The sequence below is a fragment of the Mytilus galloprovincialis genome, chromosome 6, assembly GCF_965363235.1.
Source record: "Mytilus galloprovincialis chromosome 6, xbMytGall1.hap1.1, whole genome shotgun sequence".
In the NCBI taxonomy this organism is placed as follows: Eukaryota; Metazoa; Mollusca; class Bivalvia; order Mytilida; family Mytilidae; genus Mytilus; species Mytilus galloprovincialis.
The window spans coordinates 74,950,153-74,964,923 of record NC_134843.1 but is presented as its reverse complement, the minus strand read 5'-3'; the positions used below and the strand labels follow the sequence as shown (position 1 = coordinate 74,964,923).

Genomic DNA, 14,771 nt, shown 5'->3' with positions numbered 1-14,771 from the left:
GTTTTCAAACATTCCTTCTTTACTAGAAATATAAATGAAGCTTCTACACGACTCTGTTTACAAAATACCATTATCAAATATGACGTTAAAAAGAAGATAAAACACGGAAATATTATGAAAATCTCCAAGCACGTCAGACACGTAACGTACATGATAACTTTTGTTAATAACAGTGCAATTAAAATATCAAATAAAAAAACATAAAGACATAAAAAAAAAAACATGGATTTTTTGGTTTAATTCCGTGCGTCCGAATTCCTTTTTTCATTTACCTTCATTAAAAAACGCACAATGCCGAATATTTTGGATATATAAAAACAGAAACAGTTAAGGAGATAAATCCAATAGGGACTACAAAATAAAACCCAAATTCATATACGTTTCCTGAAATAAAGGTGATAGTAGTATACAGGTATTCAAAAGTTTTAAATCGAACGACAGAAAACAAATTCAGGTTACAAGCTAAAACCGAGGGAAACACGTCAACTATAAGAGGAAAAATAAAGGAACAACATGTACACTGTAAAAATACACGAAAAGATTATTTCATAGATTTTGTGGTTGTGTTAACTAATGACATTGCCTTTTAATATGATAACAAAAATATTTTGGAATAATTTATACACTCGCAAAAATTGTTTCAAACAGTAATTTTTTTATGTTTTACAACATAATGTTTAGATTGGAACCACGTGAACTATACCTTAATTTGTTAATACGATTCTGAAATCATTTTAACATGAATGTTTGAAGAATTATTTTTATTAATTTTGCAGAGCTTCGAATAACACTCAATCCAAACCAAGCGTCTAAAATGCTGGAAGTGTTGTCGGCCTTTCCAAGTTTTAAGAAACCAAACGATTTACCAGGTTTGTTCATTTTAATATGGGTGTATAGCTGTATATGGTGCAGGTGACAAACTCATACAAACTGAGAGAAAAAAATCAAATAAAGAAGCAATTATTTCCAATGCATAGTCAAAATGTGTGTGGTTATTTTTTTTAGATATACATGATATATATAAAGGGGAAATTGATTTTATTTGTTAAAATGTCTGCTATGTACTTGATAATGAGAACAACTATTACTAGTGACAAAATGACACAGAAATTAACAGCTATATAGGTCACATTTCGCCTTCAACAATGAGCAAAGCCCATACTGCAAATAAAAGGCCCAAACATGAAAAATATTAAACGATACGATACTAGTTCTTTTAACGACCTTGACTACCAATGAGGGTCATACACGGTCGGAAATGGTAAACAATTCAAGCGATAATTAATGGCCTAATTTATGTACAAAATAATGAACACAAAACAATTATTCTTAACAGCAATAACCGAAAACCACTGATAATAAGTCGCTTTCAATAATGGTGCAATCATGAAAAAGAGGATTGAGATTAAAGACTGCGATGGATTTCATTAGTGAAATACATTCACATATCGTACCAGTCAATCAATTCGGGATAGTAGCCGTCAAACTTATGTTGTGCTGATTTCAGTCGAGATTTCGCATAACTCAATATAAGTTGCACAAAACCACGCCTCGTTTGAGGAGATATATAATATTCATAGATTTTCGTTTTGTTTACGTACTGGTTCTCGGATATGATCACTATGTTTCATCTCATAGGAACATAACTTGGGAATATTACGAGTTGCCAACATGGTTGCGACGAATTTTGAATTCTGACGAAAACTGAAGTGAAGTTTACATTCTTCGAAGTTTGGGGCATATTTACTTTCCATTATAATGTACGATTCTTTTACGAAACTTGATAGTTAAGTGGAACAGTTTAAGCCGTAAGGGGCTCCTATGGGAAATTTCATTTACTGTAAATTATGAAGTGCAAACTTCAATAGGTTTCGGATGAAAAGCACACATCTGTCATTAAGAAGTCCATATAATGTGATTATGCACGAGCGTAGCATATCAATTACGTTATTTGTGACTGTGTTACTGAATTGTGTCTTTCTTATCAACAGTTGTTCTTATTCTTTGTGTGATTATATTTCAGATCATTTAAGACTTTCAAAATTACACTTAAAAAGGCTAAAGAAATGGCGAAAACTGGCAATTGAAAACAAAGAAAAGGTAAGATAATTTTGTTGCTTCTAAAATTGATCAGTAATATATATAAAACATGGTTCTAAAAAAGGAAAATAATCTGAATCAACGTTTTCTTGTTTAACGACATTCATTCGACTTTCTTCTTCTTCTTCTTCTTCTTCTTCCGAATACGGGAGTAGACTCCTAGGTAGGAGTGTAAAACTTCCCTTTAACTCTATTTTTAAAAATACACAATACATTTCCGTTAGAAATATCGTGTAGCTCACCTTGTAGGCTACAATTCTAATGAGAGATAACAGACGACAAATGAAAGTATTTAAACTCATTCCTATTAAGAAAAAATCCAGTTCCTGCAAAAACAATAACTAAAACAAAGAAGAAAGATACCAGAGGTGCATACAAATTCATAAGTCGAAAATTAACTGACAATGTCATTGGTAAAAAAGAAAAAGACAAACAGACAGACAGACAAACTATATTGTGGTCTGATTTAGTGCATGTTAACTTGTTACAGACAGCAGAAGATGGTGGTGAAAGTTCAACTGAAATTACACCTACGTATATGTATTGGCCCTTTGCACTTCGCTTTATTTGTCTAGCAGGTAATGACGTCATGTTTCATTATTTGCCATCTTTTTTCAGTTCTATGTTTTGAATTAAAAGATACAGACTATAACACATAGTAAAATAAATGAATCTGACCAGACAATATTGTACTAAGAATACACTCTAAATGAACAATGTTCATAAACGGGAAACAAATTACATGGAAAAATGTACTATACAAAAACAACAATGACCGAAGAACTTCAACTCATTAACAAACAAATGTGAAAAGTAAAATAGTAAAAAAACGAACTCCAAGGAAATTTTAAACCAGATAGTGCTTTATCAAATGGCAAAATCAAAGCTCAAACACACCAAACGAATGAAAAACATTTGTTAAACTCCCGACATGGCACATCATTACCCTCATTATAAGCAGGGGAATAAAAAATGTGAATGTATTCTTATTAAATAAACAATCGATATAATGAGTTACAGAATATTTTTTTTTATGAATATATATATTAAAGGAGTTAAATTTCATGATAAAATTCTAATTATGTAGGAAATGAAACGATGAAAACCATTAAAATTATATCCACATAAATCCGAACATCACAAAATAGTCAATTTCACTATGTTTCTCCAACCGGTTTCACTCTTAGACTTGCAAATTAATAACATATATAATGTTTTGTAACAGCCAACATTTGCTGGGTCGACAAAACTAACAGCAGGTGCCTATAGATTATTCCAAGACAACCAAGTTCTAGACAATGAAAGTGACGATATAAAAGAAGAGGACGATGATGACAGTATATTCAGTGACCTATCTGATGAAGATGAAGATGAAGATCAAAATGCTTTTGGAGATTTGGGTTCTGGTTTCAAACAACTCAGCAAGGGGATGGGAAATGTATTTAGCAATGTGATAGGACCAATAGGAACGACAGCTGCAGAACCAGGAAAAGGTAAAGTTTCGTAATTTAAATCGCCATTTTATGTGTGACTATTTTCACATTATGTTGTTGTTATTGTTATTAGGAATCCTGACTATCAATTTTAATTATCAAACGGTTTTTCTTTTCCCGCACACTTTTAATTTTAAAACGAAAAATGGTTTTTCATCTTCTTATTGATTGAAAATTTTGTAGGTTTCTAATTAAATAGTTTAACACAATTGCTTACTCTATTTGAGGAGATACTTCAGGTGCTGTTTGATTTTAGTGAGGTTCGTTTTGTTTTAGTATTCAGTCCTTAACTGGCGTCTTTGAAATGGAAAGATCAAATGTTTGGTCCGCAGCTTGATAATGTTGAGGTTAAGCGAGTAAGTTTTTTTTGCATCAGTCGTTCAGCTTATTCCTGTTTACCGATAGTATGAAATTTTACACCAGTTGTCCATGGAAAATTGCCGTTTGTATAGAGTTCGAGATTGCATGTTAGTTAAGTAAACGCGTCATTGTTTTTGAAATCCTGTGGTGTGTGTCGTTTTTGTATATTTTCGTTGTTGTTCTGCGGTTGGCATTTTGTGCCGACTATTTTATTTGTTGTTTGTGCGTTTCTCTGTTATAAATGCTCTTGCGTGGGGTTTTGTTGTATTTTTGTTACGTCATGGTTTAGCAATACTTTTTACAATGTCATAAAGCGGACGGTTTGGCATGCCATTAAATCAGGTTCAACCCACCATTTTTTTTTTCTTGAAATATGTCCTGTACCAAGTCAGGAATATGGCAGTTGTTATCAAACAGTTCGTTTCAATGTGTTGGCGTTTGCTTTTGTTGTACTTTGGTGTTCCTGTAGTGTTGTTCCTTTGATTTCATCATTTAATTAATTCGCTTCCGTCGGATTTGTTTTCTCTGAATCGATTTATGACTTTTGAACACCAGTATACTACTGTTGCCTTATTTTCGTCTCATTATTCTTGGCTCTTATCAAGGGAAATGACTTAATATTTGTTCTGCAACTTGATAGTTGAGTTGTAGCTTGTCTGGAAATGTTACCAGCCATGTAACCACTTCTTTTTTTAACGGTAGTTTGAAATATTACAACACTCAATAAACAACAAGGAACATGTTTGTCACACTTTTCCTGGTTCGTATTTAAAGGGTCGATTTTTTATGGTCTGCACCTTGATTCTGTTGAGTTGTATCGAGTTACGAAAATGTACTTTATTATAGAAAAAAAATCGTAATTGGATGCTATTGTTTATGTATATGTCTTAGTAGATCCTATTATTTTAGCTCTTGAGGAATTCGGTTCTGATGGTCGATTTTATTTTCATAGCTACTGCCTTGTCCACGAGTGAACACTGATTGTCGAGCTTTATAAGTGTTTTCTATTTCAATTTCAAAGTATGCTTAATTTCTCTTTTATTCATACTTCAGTTGGATACCAGAAAAAGTCATATCACAAAAATACTGAATTAGAAAAAAGTCAAATCACAAAAATACTGAACTCCTAGGAAAAATTAAAACGGAAAGTTCCTAATTAAAAGCTCCAACAAATCAAACGAATGGATAACAACTGTCATATTTCTGAATTGGTACGGGCATTTTCTTATTTAGAAAATTTTGATTTAAACCTGCTTTAATAGCTAGCTAAACCTCTCACTTGTATGACAGTCGCATCAAAAACTACCATTCGATGTCACAATATTGATTTAATGTTTCAGATGGTGAAAATAGAGCTAAGGGTTTGGTTCCCTTGGTGAGCGGCATGACAGGCATGATTGGCAAGAACTTGATGTACGAACCTTACAAAGCTACGCGCGATGCGGTAAGATCTTTTAGCTTTTTTTTGTGCAAAGATGTATAAGAAGAAAATATACAAATGTTTTTAAAAAAGTCGAACTTAATTATTTTCTAAAATCGAACAAAAAATATGTCGGTAAAAACGAGTAAATGCTTAATATCTGTTACTAAAAATACTACCAAATTACTTTTATATTCATTACCTGTGATATAGACAAAGCAAATTCAATGGAATAAATTTGGAATTCAAATGTAAATGTGTAATATAACGAACCGGTTGTGTTAAAAAAAATACAGGACCAAAACAAATCAATAAAAAAGCAAAGCAAAATCAACACCTTATAACAAGGCAAGACTTTTATTAATTTTTAAGCTCGAAGAGTGGATTCAAGAAAATAGAGGAGCAATTGAAAGTAAGGATATCCAGACAAGAGAAAAACAGTTAGAAATAATAAAACAAATAGTATCAATGTACGAAGAAGAAAAAGAAGATGAAGATGAAGAGATAACAAAAACTAGAAACATAAAAATAATGGAACTTATAACAGAAACCGAGAAACTAGGTGAATTGCCGAAAGAAGTCCAAGCTAAATCCGTAAGTTATTTTAGTGTTTGAAACTAGGAGAAAAGCACTATACATTTCATCGATGTAAGATCATGTAACACAAATTGTCTTCTGCTTTTTAGAGGAGAATAAAGCAAGATAACTTCATAATTTTTTTTAAATCATTTCTGCAGTGTGTAAATGTTACGTTAGATCCTAAAGAGATGATTAAACTCAGTCGAAATGATTGCTGATAAAACTAAGATTAATAATTTAGAAAGAGGTATTGTGGAGCACTTGAACGAATCAGCAATACAATGTTCTTACACTTATGTAATGTCGGTGTCCAATACAGTAAGGGGAAATCCAGTTCTTTATCTTTGGCTGAAAATAGAACAAACATATGAATATTCAGGATTTCCTTCTTGTAAGTGTTGTTGGGATATATGTTGAGTTTCCAAGTGATCGTTAGTTTTGCAACTACGAAATGTCTTCTTTTTTTTTACAAATATCTGCATTTTTCATTAGAACAGTAAATAAGCACTGAATGAAGTGACTCGATGATTATTGGCAAGCCACATTTTTGCGATTTTTTTTTATAATATTTTTTATAGTTCAAAGTATTCTAATTTTATTCTGTAGTCCGAATTTTATCAAGAAGCTGACCACACACAAATGCTTGAAGGGATGACCGATGTACTTACTAGTACGATGGAGACCATGTTTAAAGGCATAGGAGAATCAATGTCAGGATTGGAAAAATCTATGTCAGGAGGAGAGGGAGAAGAAGGAGCTGGAGACGCATGCACTATTCTGTAAACAAATACATATTTTAAACTTTTCATTATATATACAGTATTTTTTAATATCATCAATGAAAAAATATTTGTGTTTTAAGAAGATAGCATTATTAGAAATAACATTTTTTTAACCATTTTGTAGTTTTAAAAAAAAACATGTAATAACAAAAAATTATTGTGTATAATTCGGAGTTTAGTATGACATCCGTTATCATTGAACTAGTAACATATTTGTTCAGGGGCTAGCTGAAGGACTCCTCCAGGTTAGAGAGTTTCTCGCTGCATTGAAGACCCATAGGTGGACTTCGGTTGTTGTCTGCTCTGTGGTCGGCTTGTTGCCTCTTTGACACAGTTTCGTGGATAATAACTTTCTAGTTTTGCCAAAGTCTTCATTTATGCCATTAAATTGTACGGTTTGCTTCTACCAAAATATTCACAAGAGAGTATATACCACAGGATTCTGTACACAAAAGAGTTTATGGTTTAACGATAAACATATATAGAAATGAAGAGTGAAGTAAAGTTATCACCCTTTTTGAAATATTTATCATTACGATGTTATAGGACCCTATTCACATATTGCCATCTTACATTAGACAATTATCGTTGCGCATGTCTGAAAACTATTACAATTGTTTTCCTGATCTGCATACTATCATTTTTTATAAACTTACATATAAAGAAGCATACATAATTAGAGTGTAAATGTATGTTCTTGTCGACAAAAAATATTATTTTTATAACTTTTTTTCGCTTATCTTTAATTGTTTTTCGTTAGTTTGTCTTTTGCTAGTTTTTTCTTTCTTTATTTTTTGAAGGAGGGGGTCACATTTTGTGAACATGAAAAAGAAGATGTGGTATGATTGCCAATGTGACAACATATTCACATATTGTCATCTTATATTAGATTAATATCGTTGCGTAAGTCTGAAGACTATTACAAGTGTTTCCTGATCTGCACAGTATCACCCATTGTAGACGATCCGGTACATATTAGATTTGCTGGTTGGTCTTTTTTTTATGAATTTATATATTTATAGAAAAATATATATTTTATATAAAAATGTATGTTTTTTGTCGATAATAAAAAGTATCTTTATAACTATTTTTCGTTTATTTTTCTCTTTTGTCATTAGTTTGGCTTTGTTTGTTTGTTTGTTTGTTTGTTTGTTTGTTTTTTGGTATATTGTTTTACATTTTGTCAGGTTGACAACGATCACGGTTAGAGCTGATTAAACAGTATAGGTTTTACTCATTATGGGACCTCTCTTTACAGCCAGTATTACCATAAACTTCCATTTTATGTAACAATCTAACTTGGTAAACTTTAACAAAGTCTTATGGTAAAATCGCAACAAATGAACACCCACCTAACGTCTTTCTTTCCTAGCGAGTTAAAAATGTAACATTAAAAATCAATGAATTAAAAAAAAACAAGAAGGGCGAAAGATACCAGATGGACACTGAAACTCATAAATCGAAAATAAACTGAAAACGTCATAGCAAAAAAATAAAAAGACAAATTGACAAACAACAGAACGCAAAACACAACATAAAAAACTAAAGACTTAGCAACACAAACCCCACCAAAAAAAAAAATAAGTAAGCTCAGGTGCTCCATATGTGGCACTCGTCGTATTGTTCATGTTAGTACAACTTGGTAACAAGTCTTATTCAGTAGGTCACATTCGTGAAAAGGGGACGGGATTATAGTAACGACATAAGGAATATGTCCGCCAATCATATGTAGCACCCGTCGTATTGCTCATGTAAGTACAACTAGGTAACAAGTCTACTTCAGTAGGTCACATTCGTGAAAAGGGGACGGAATTATATTAGCGACATAAGGAATATATCCGCCAATCATCTGTGAAACAGATATTTCATAACGGTTAAACAACTCGTGATGTCGTCCGTAAAATTAAAGATTTCAAATTCACCATTTTGAAACTCTTGGTTTAATAGCTTTCTGGTGAGTAGTAACCCTCTATCAAGAATATCATAATAGGAAATACAAGCCCGTGAATGTCGTTTCTATAGGAAGAGGTAATATACTCCGTATGCAGGCGCTGCTTGAATGCTGCTACATAGAAATGGAAAGTTCACTATTCGAAAGTTTAAATCATCTCTTTTGTCGTAAAGTTATGTTTTCAATTACCGACGTTCATTGTCAAGTTCTGGGTGTAGGTCGAGATATGACTCAGACTTAACTGTATCTGTCGACTCCTTTATTTCAAGTTCGATAGGATAGATGCGCTCAACAAAATAACCAAATTTTTAATTATTTATCAAGAGAACATCATCCATATAGCGGAAAATAAATTTAAAGTATACTTCTTTTCTTACTTCCTTAAATGTTGCTGTATGGAGTCAGCATCATAAGAATATAGGAACAGGTCGATAAAAAGAGGTACACAGTTGGTTCCAATGCAGAGGTTCCAATGGGAATAACACGTCCTCTATACGAAACAAATATGTAATCAATCAAGAAATCAAGCATCTGGGTAATGTCAGTTTCAGAGGGTTTTTTTGTTTGAATCATAGAGTTTTTATAACGAAGAAGAATGTATCTCTCCCGGAATCAGACTACTGTATTTTTTTGTTGAATGCGTCATCAACATCCAGAAAGAATTCTCCTAAACTGGAGATGATGTGCCAAGATTATGCAGCTATGTTCAAAAAAAATTCTATGAATAAATTCTATAGATGTGTGATGAGGTTCTAAGTAAAGAGATTTATGTCCAACAGTTCAAGCTATTCTTACGAAAGTTGTATACACCAAGCATGCACATGCAGTAACTGTCCACTCTGAAAATAGTACCTCAATAACACAACAAGATGAGGTATGTGAATTTTAAGTAAATGATTCAAAGAATATTGAAAAACAAATCAAATAAAGATTGATGATGAGTCTCCCAGTATTTTTGCCACTAAACCCCAGGTTTTTGCCACTTCTTAGTATTTTGGCCGCTTAACTCTGTATATTTGCCAATATTGGTAATCTTTCCGATTAAGACCTAAAAAGTTTAAACCTGATTTCTACTGAACAAGATTTTGTGATAAAAAAAAATACTTGAATAGTTGGTATATCCCAGCAATCACGTCATTTTACGAAGCTTGCTATTGTAAAGCCTCTCTTATAATTATCGATATTATAATTTATATATTATATCATCAAACCTTCCCTGACCGTCTCCTATAAGCTCAAGTAACAATATGTACAATAACATTGTGTACTAGAGAAAAAGAAAAAAATATCTTTGTAAGCGTGCTGACGGATAATTCAACAGTTACACAATTTAAAAAATGCTATTGAAAAATTTTTGGTATAGTATTTTGATAATATCTAAAAAAAACTTTTGACAGTCTTTCAATAAAGAATTGGTTGTCAGTCAACTTTTGAGTATTTTGAAGATTTGATTAACTATTGACCAAATACATATTTTTCAGCATTTTCCCATTTCCATTCTCAAATATATTTTTAAGAAGAAAATCTCAACAAAAATTTGCCTAAGTCAAGAGAAGATGTTCACACTCTCTCTGAAGGTTATCCGTACGGACATCAAAAATATAAAAAAATGAAGTAATAAAAACCAAATATTACAAAAGCGCAAATGTCTTTTTTTAAAGCGCAAAAGTCCTATGACTTGAAGCGCTAGTGTCCAAAAAACAAAGCGCAAATGTCCTATGAAAAGCGCAAACATCCCTCGCCGTTTCCAGCATTCCTATGAATTCGTCAGTGTTTTACTGTCTCCCAAGTTACTTGATGGTACTGAAATTATTAAGGGCTTATGTTTTGTCAAAACTACTACTTTTTATGTTATGGCACTCGTCTCAGATGTTGTTTTCTCTATATACTTGTGTTATATTAAGGTATATAGAATTTTTTTTCTAAGACGAGTGCCTGTTGTTATATTGTAAGTATATTTAAACTTATTTTTAAGCTTTATAGCTGAATTTACTTTCTTTTTAGGGAGAGCTAAGAAAAAACTGCCCTACAGTTTACATAACTATATATAAATCTGCTTTTGGTATGCCAGTGCTTATCTATACACCTGGAAAAAAGTATTGCAACACTTCCATTGAAAACAATGTAATCACATGATTGTAGAATGTTTTTAATTTGGGTATTACCAGATACTTTGAATTCGTTTATGTTTCAAAATTGAATTCATGGTATTGATTTACTTTGCATCCAATATTAATGCTACATGGATAGGACATAATAGCTGCACGGAAATAGTTTTTCTCGCTTTTCACAAAAAATGCAAATTTTGCAGGACTAATTTTTCCAAAACATTAGTTCTGCAATAAATTCAATTTTTTTATGCATTAAACTCATTCAGAACTGTTTTGAAATGCTCGGTTTAACTGGATCAGATGATTAGTTTGCTGTAAAAATTACTTTTATAAAATGTGGATAAAAAAGACAAAACAAAGCTTGAATAACTTTTGCAGTACAGCTCTAATGATGCGTCTCTCTAGTCTTGAGTTTGCCTGAAATGTAAGTCAATAACACAAATTCAATTTCAAACCATAAACGGGTTAAAAGAATTTGGTAAAACGCAAATTATAGACATTCTACAATCATGTCCTTTTACATTGTTTTCAACGGAAGTGTTGCAATTTTTTTTTTCAGGTGTACATTTTAATGTTTAATTTTTAAGCTTTTTATTTTTGTAGTATTTACATACTTTTTTAGTGATTGATTGCTTATCCCATACAGAGTGGCACTTGCCTCTGGGGGCTTGAGTATGAAGGTTTAGATATGAGGGATATGATTTGCTTATGTTAGCATGAAACTGTGTGATTTTAATGTGTAGTTTGTTAACAACCTACTCAAGACATGTTTTGATCTGTTTTAATGTATAAATATGTCGATTTTAAAATAATATTTACGTCATTGCCGACTTACTTATTTTTGGTATTTAAATTCATAATACTGAAAACGTTCTTTGGATCCAGTTGAATATTGTTTATTAAAAGTCTCCATGATTAATTATTGACACAATAATCTATAATCGATATCAACAGTTTCATCATGTCTGGTAAGTAAGAAATAATAATGTATTGAAATACTACATGGTCGTTTTAAAAAAATGTACTACATATCATAATTGACATTTTGACTTAGGGAATACACATACTGATAACATTACCATTTTTGTATAACTTGAATGGGCACGGTTTTTAATTATTTGTTTTCGACCTGTTATAAGGTATTTATGTTGTAATTATCCTGTTAAGTACAGGTAAAAAATGGGGAAATTGCAAAACTTGTGGCGCCAATTTTGAATGTTATCAATCTGTTTTGTCTTATAAATGCGTATCAAACGTATTAGATAAGAACGCTCCATTTAATGACAGTCTACTGTAAACTTATCCAGCATTTCTATACGCAGAGTTATAATCGTGAAATGATGACATATGTATGCTGTATACCACTGTTTCCTTATTCCGCGAATTTCAAAAATTACAATTGAATATATAGATATAAGAATATGTGGTATGAGTGTCAAAGCGACAACTCTTTCCTCCAAGTTACAATATTTTTTTCTTCAAATAAACCATAATAGATCAAAGTACGGTCTTCAACACGGAGCATTGGCACCCACCGAACAGCAAGCTAATATATAGTCCCCTATTTCATGTTCCAAATGTATGTATATCAGAACCTTGCTGGTAACCACATACCCATAGGATAATGAATCGTTAATTTGGATTGTTGTTGCAAAAGGTATCACAATCATCTAATGGTATACTGTTTGTGCCCTGAGAGAGCTATTGAACATAAAATCTACCCGATTGAATGATCTGAGTATTTTTATTATATATTTTGTAGACGTACGAATAACACTGAACCCAAATCAAGCATCGAAAATGCTTGAAGTTTTATCAGCATTTCCCAGCTTTAAAAGACCAACAGACTTACCAGGTTTTTATATTATATATTCCCTAGTCCGTTCAAAATTCGCATGAATCGTATGTTTGAATTGTCTAATGGTAAAATCTTCCGCAGTAAAGAAGGCCTGGATCCGATAGGGGTCCTGCATTTATGTTTTCTTTAATTTTTATGTTACTTTCTATCTATTCTTTATATTTGTTTACCATTATTCTCTATCATTTGTTTTGAAAGCCTTTTTTTCTCTAAATATTTTTTTAGACAATTTCTGCACTATCCGATCCAGGCCCTAGATTAAGGACAGTAAAGTAATTCACCTATAAACTGTTTTTAACGTTCAAATTTGGCTGTTAACATTTAATATCATTTTTGTATCAACTTATTCAAATCCATAGAAGAATTGTTGATATGCAAAGAGATAAATGTACCATGTAAGAAAGTTTCCATGTATGTGTATGTTGAATGGTGGCACCGAAAGACCTGTTTAAAGGATATATGAAAATAAAACTTTTTACGTTGATTTAATTCTTTATTTACAAGATTGATCGTTTATATAAATATACAGTGTTAATTTCCATTGTTGAACGCGAGCGTACATTTTAAATGAATAAATTGAATGAAAACTACGGTTCATTATTTGTGCATTGTGATTAGAATAATTACTTTCATTTGTTTCCAACTCTGTCTTGTATTGTTCTGGTCGTACTATTGCAAATATTCAATTTCATGACTGCATCATGTGTTTCTATCAGTTAACCATAGTGCTATCACATGGTAAGGTTAGAAATTAATGGTAAACCTTAAAGTTTTAAGTGCTTTAATGTCTATGACTTATCTTACCGTTTTTATTTATTGACATAACTGCACGACCCGATTTTCAATTAACAGATGTAAGATAATCGTTGCAAAGAATCCTGCTCAAACTTTTGTGAAAGACGGTTTTAACTTTGAAGTGTTGTGAGAGTTTATGATCTATGTTGAAGGCACTTGCATATAGTGACCTGCAATACAAGTACTGTTCCATTGAGTTTAGTTATATGTCTTCTGTTTCTGTCCCTGACCGCTGTTTTCTGTATTTGGCATGTGTAGTGCATCATGACATAAGACATGATTGCTACGTTTACCGTGATGAACTTTCGTGCAGGACTGCTTTGTGTATTTTTGACATGGAACTCTTTTTACTCTTGACCCATGCACTTTGGGTGTGTCATCATGATACAGTGTGTTCCTTTGTAAATTACCCTGACCTAAAAGTATAATTTTAAACTGACCTTGTTTCTGAATATGTAGCATGAAGATGTGTTGTCATAAGATGGCGAGTCTTGTGGCACGAGAAACTTCATATGAGCTTGACCTTTGCCCTCATTGTACAACTTGTATATTTTGTTTGAATTATATGGAGAATTGTCTGATTGCACTATTACCACATCTTCTTATATCTATATTAGATATATAGATATATTTGTTAGTTTTGTGTACCACGATGACCCTTTCCTCAAAATCTGCTTTTGTGGGTTTTTTTTGTCATGGAACTCTTGACCAGTCTATGACTTTTTGACTCTTGACCTATGCATATTGGGTGAAAAAAGAAGATGTGGTATGATTGCCAATGAGACAACTGTCCACAAGAGACCAAAATGACTCAGACATTAACAACAATAGGTCACCGTACGGCCTTCAACAATGAGCAAAGCCCATACCGCATAGTCAGCAAATGTTTTGATCAAATGAAAACTAAATGAATCTTTTAAATGCCGTGAAAACTTAGAGAGAACATTTACTGCTTCAGTAGCACCATGTGCTGCCAGTTGTGATAGATAATTCAAAATTTTTCAATCATTTTCCCTTGGATTTAATTTCATGGACATGTAGATATGGATAATCTGTTTAATTAAGCATCTTGGAAAATCACACAGAAGGAATACGCATATCAATAAACTGAACTCAGTGCGAAGTACCTTTAAAGTACACTTAGACATAGAGCTCAATCTAGTGAAACACCTTTTTATGCTGCTCGCTGTCTGTTATCAAACTGCACCGCGATCCTAAAAAAAATATGCAATTTAATTCTAATAGAAGTAGAATCCAAAGGAAGTAAATAAACTGTTTACTGAAATAAATGTACAATATGTCTCTGGGCCACAGATGCCCCT

General features: G+C 32.1%; 2 protein-coding genes across 14 annotated transcripts in view; both read left to right on the top strand.

Moving 5' to 3' along the window:
- Window positions 1-7,821, top strand: part of LOC143080326 (uncharacterized) — a 48,736-nt gene extending 40,915 nt beyond the window's left edge. For all 11 annotated transcript variants that reach the window (XM_076256121.1, XM_076256119.1, XM_076256120.1 and 8 more), the window contains 6 exons: window positions 777-869; window positions 2,024-2,100; window positions 3,326-3,593; window positions 5,294-5,397; window positions 5,746-5,967; window positions 6,559-7,821. In XM_076256121.1, the coding sequence (XP_076112236.1) occupies window positions 777-869; window positions 2,024-2,100; window positions 3,326-3,593; window positions 5,294-5,397; window positions 5,746-5,967; window positions 6,559-6,735 (941 nt within the window). In that variant the 3' untranslated portion in view covers window positions 6,736-7,821. The remainder of the gene's footprint in view (window positions 1-776; window positions 870-2,023; window positions 2,101-3,325; window positions 3,594-5,293; window positions 5,398-5,745; window positions 5,968-6,558) is intronic.
- A 3,833-nt stretch (window positions 7,822-11,654) lies between these two features.
- Window positions 11,655-14,771, top strand: part of LOC143080324 (uncharacterized) — a 213,538-nt gene continuing 210,421 nt past the window's right edge. For 2 of the 3 annotated variants that reach the window (XM_076256107.1, XM_076256108.1), the window contains exons 1-2: window positions 11,675-11,764; window positions 12,559-12,651. In XM_076256107.1, the coding sequence (XP_076112222.1) occupies window positions 11,758-11,764; window positions 12,559-12,651 (100 nt within the window). In that variant the 5' untranslated portion in view covers window positions 11,675-11,757. Of the gene's footprint in view, window positions 11,765-12,558; window positions 12,652-14,771 lie in introns of all 3 variants that reach the window. The other variant, XM_076256109.1, reaches the window with a different exon arrangement.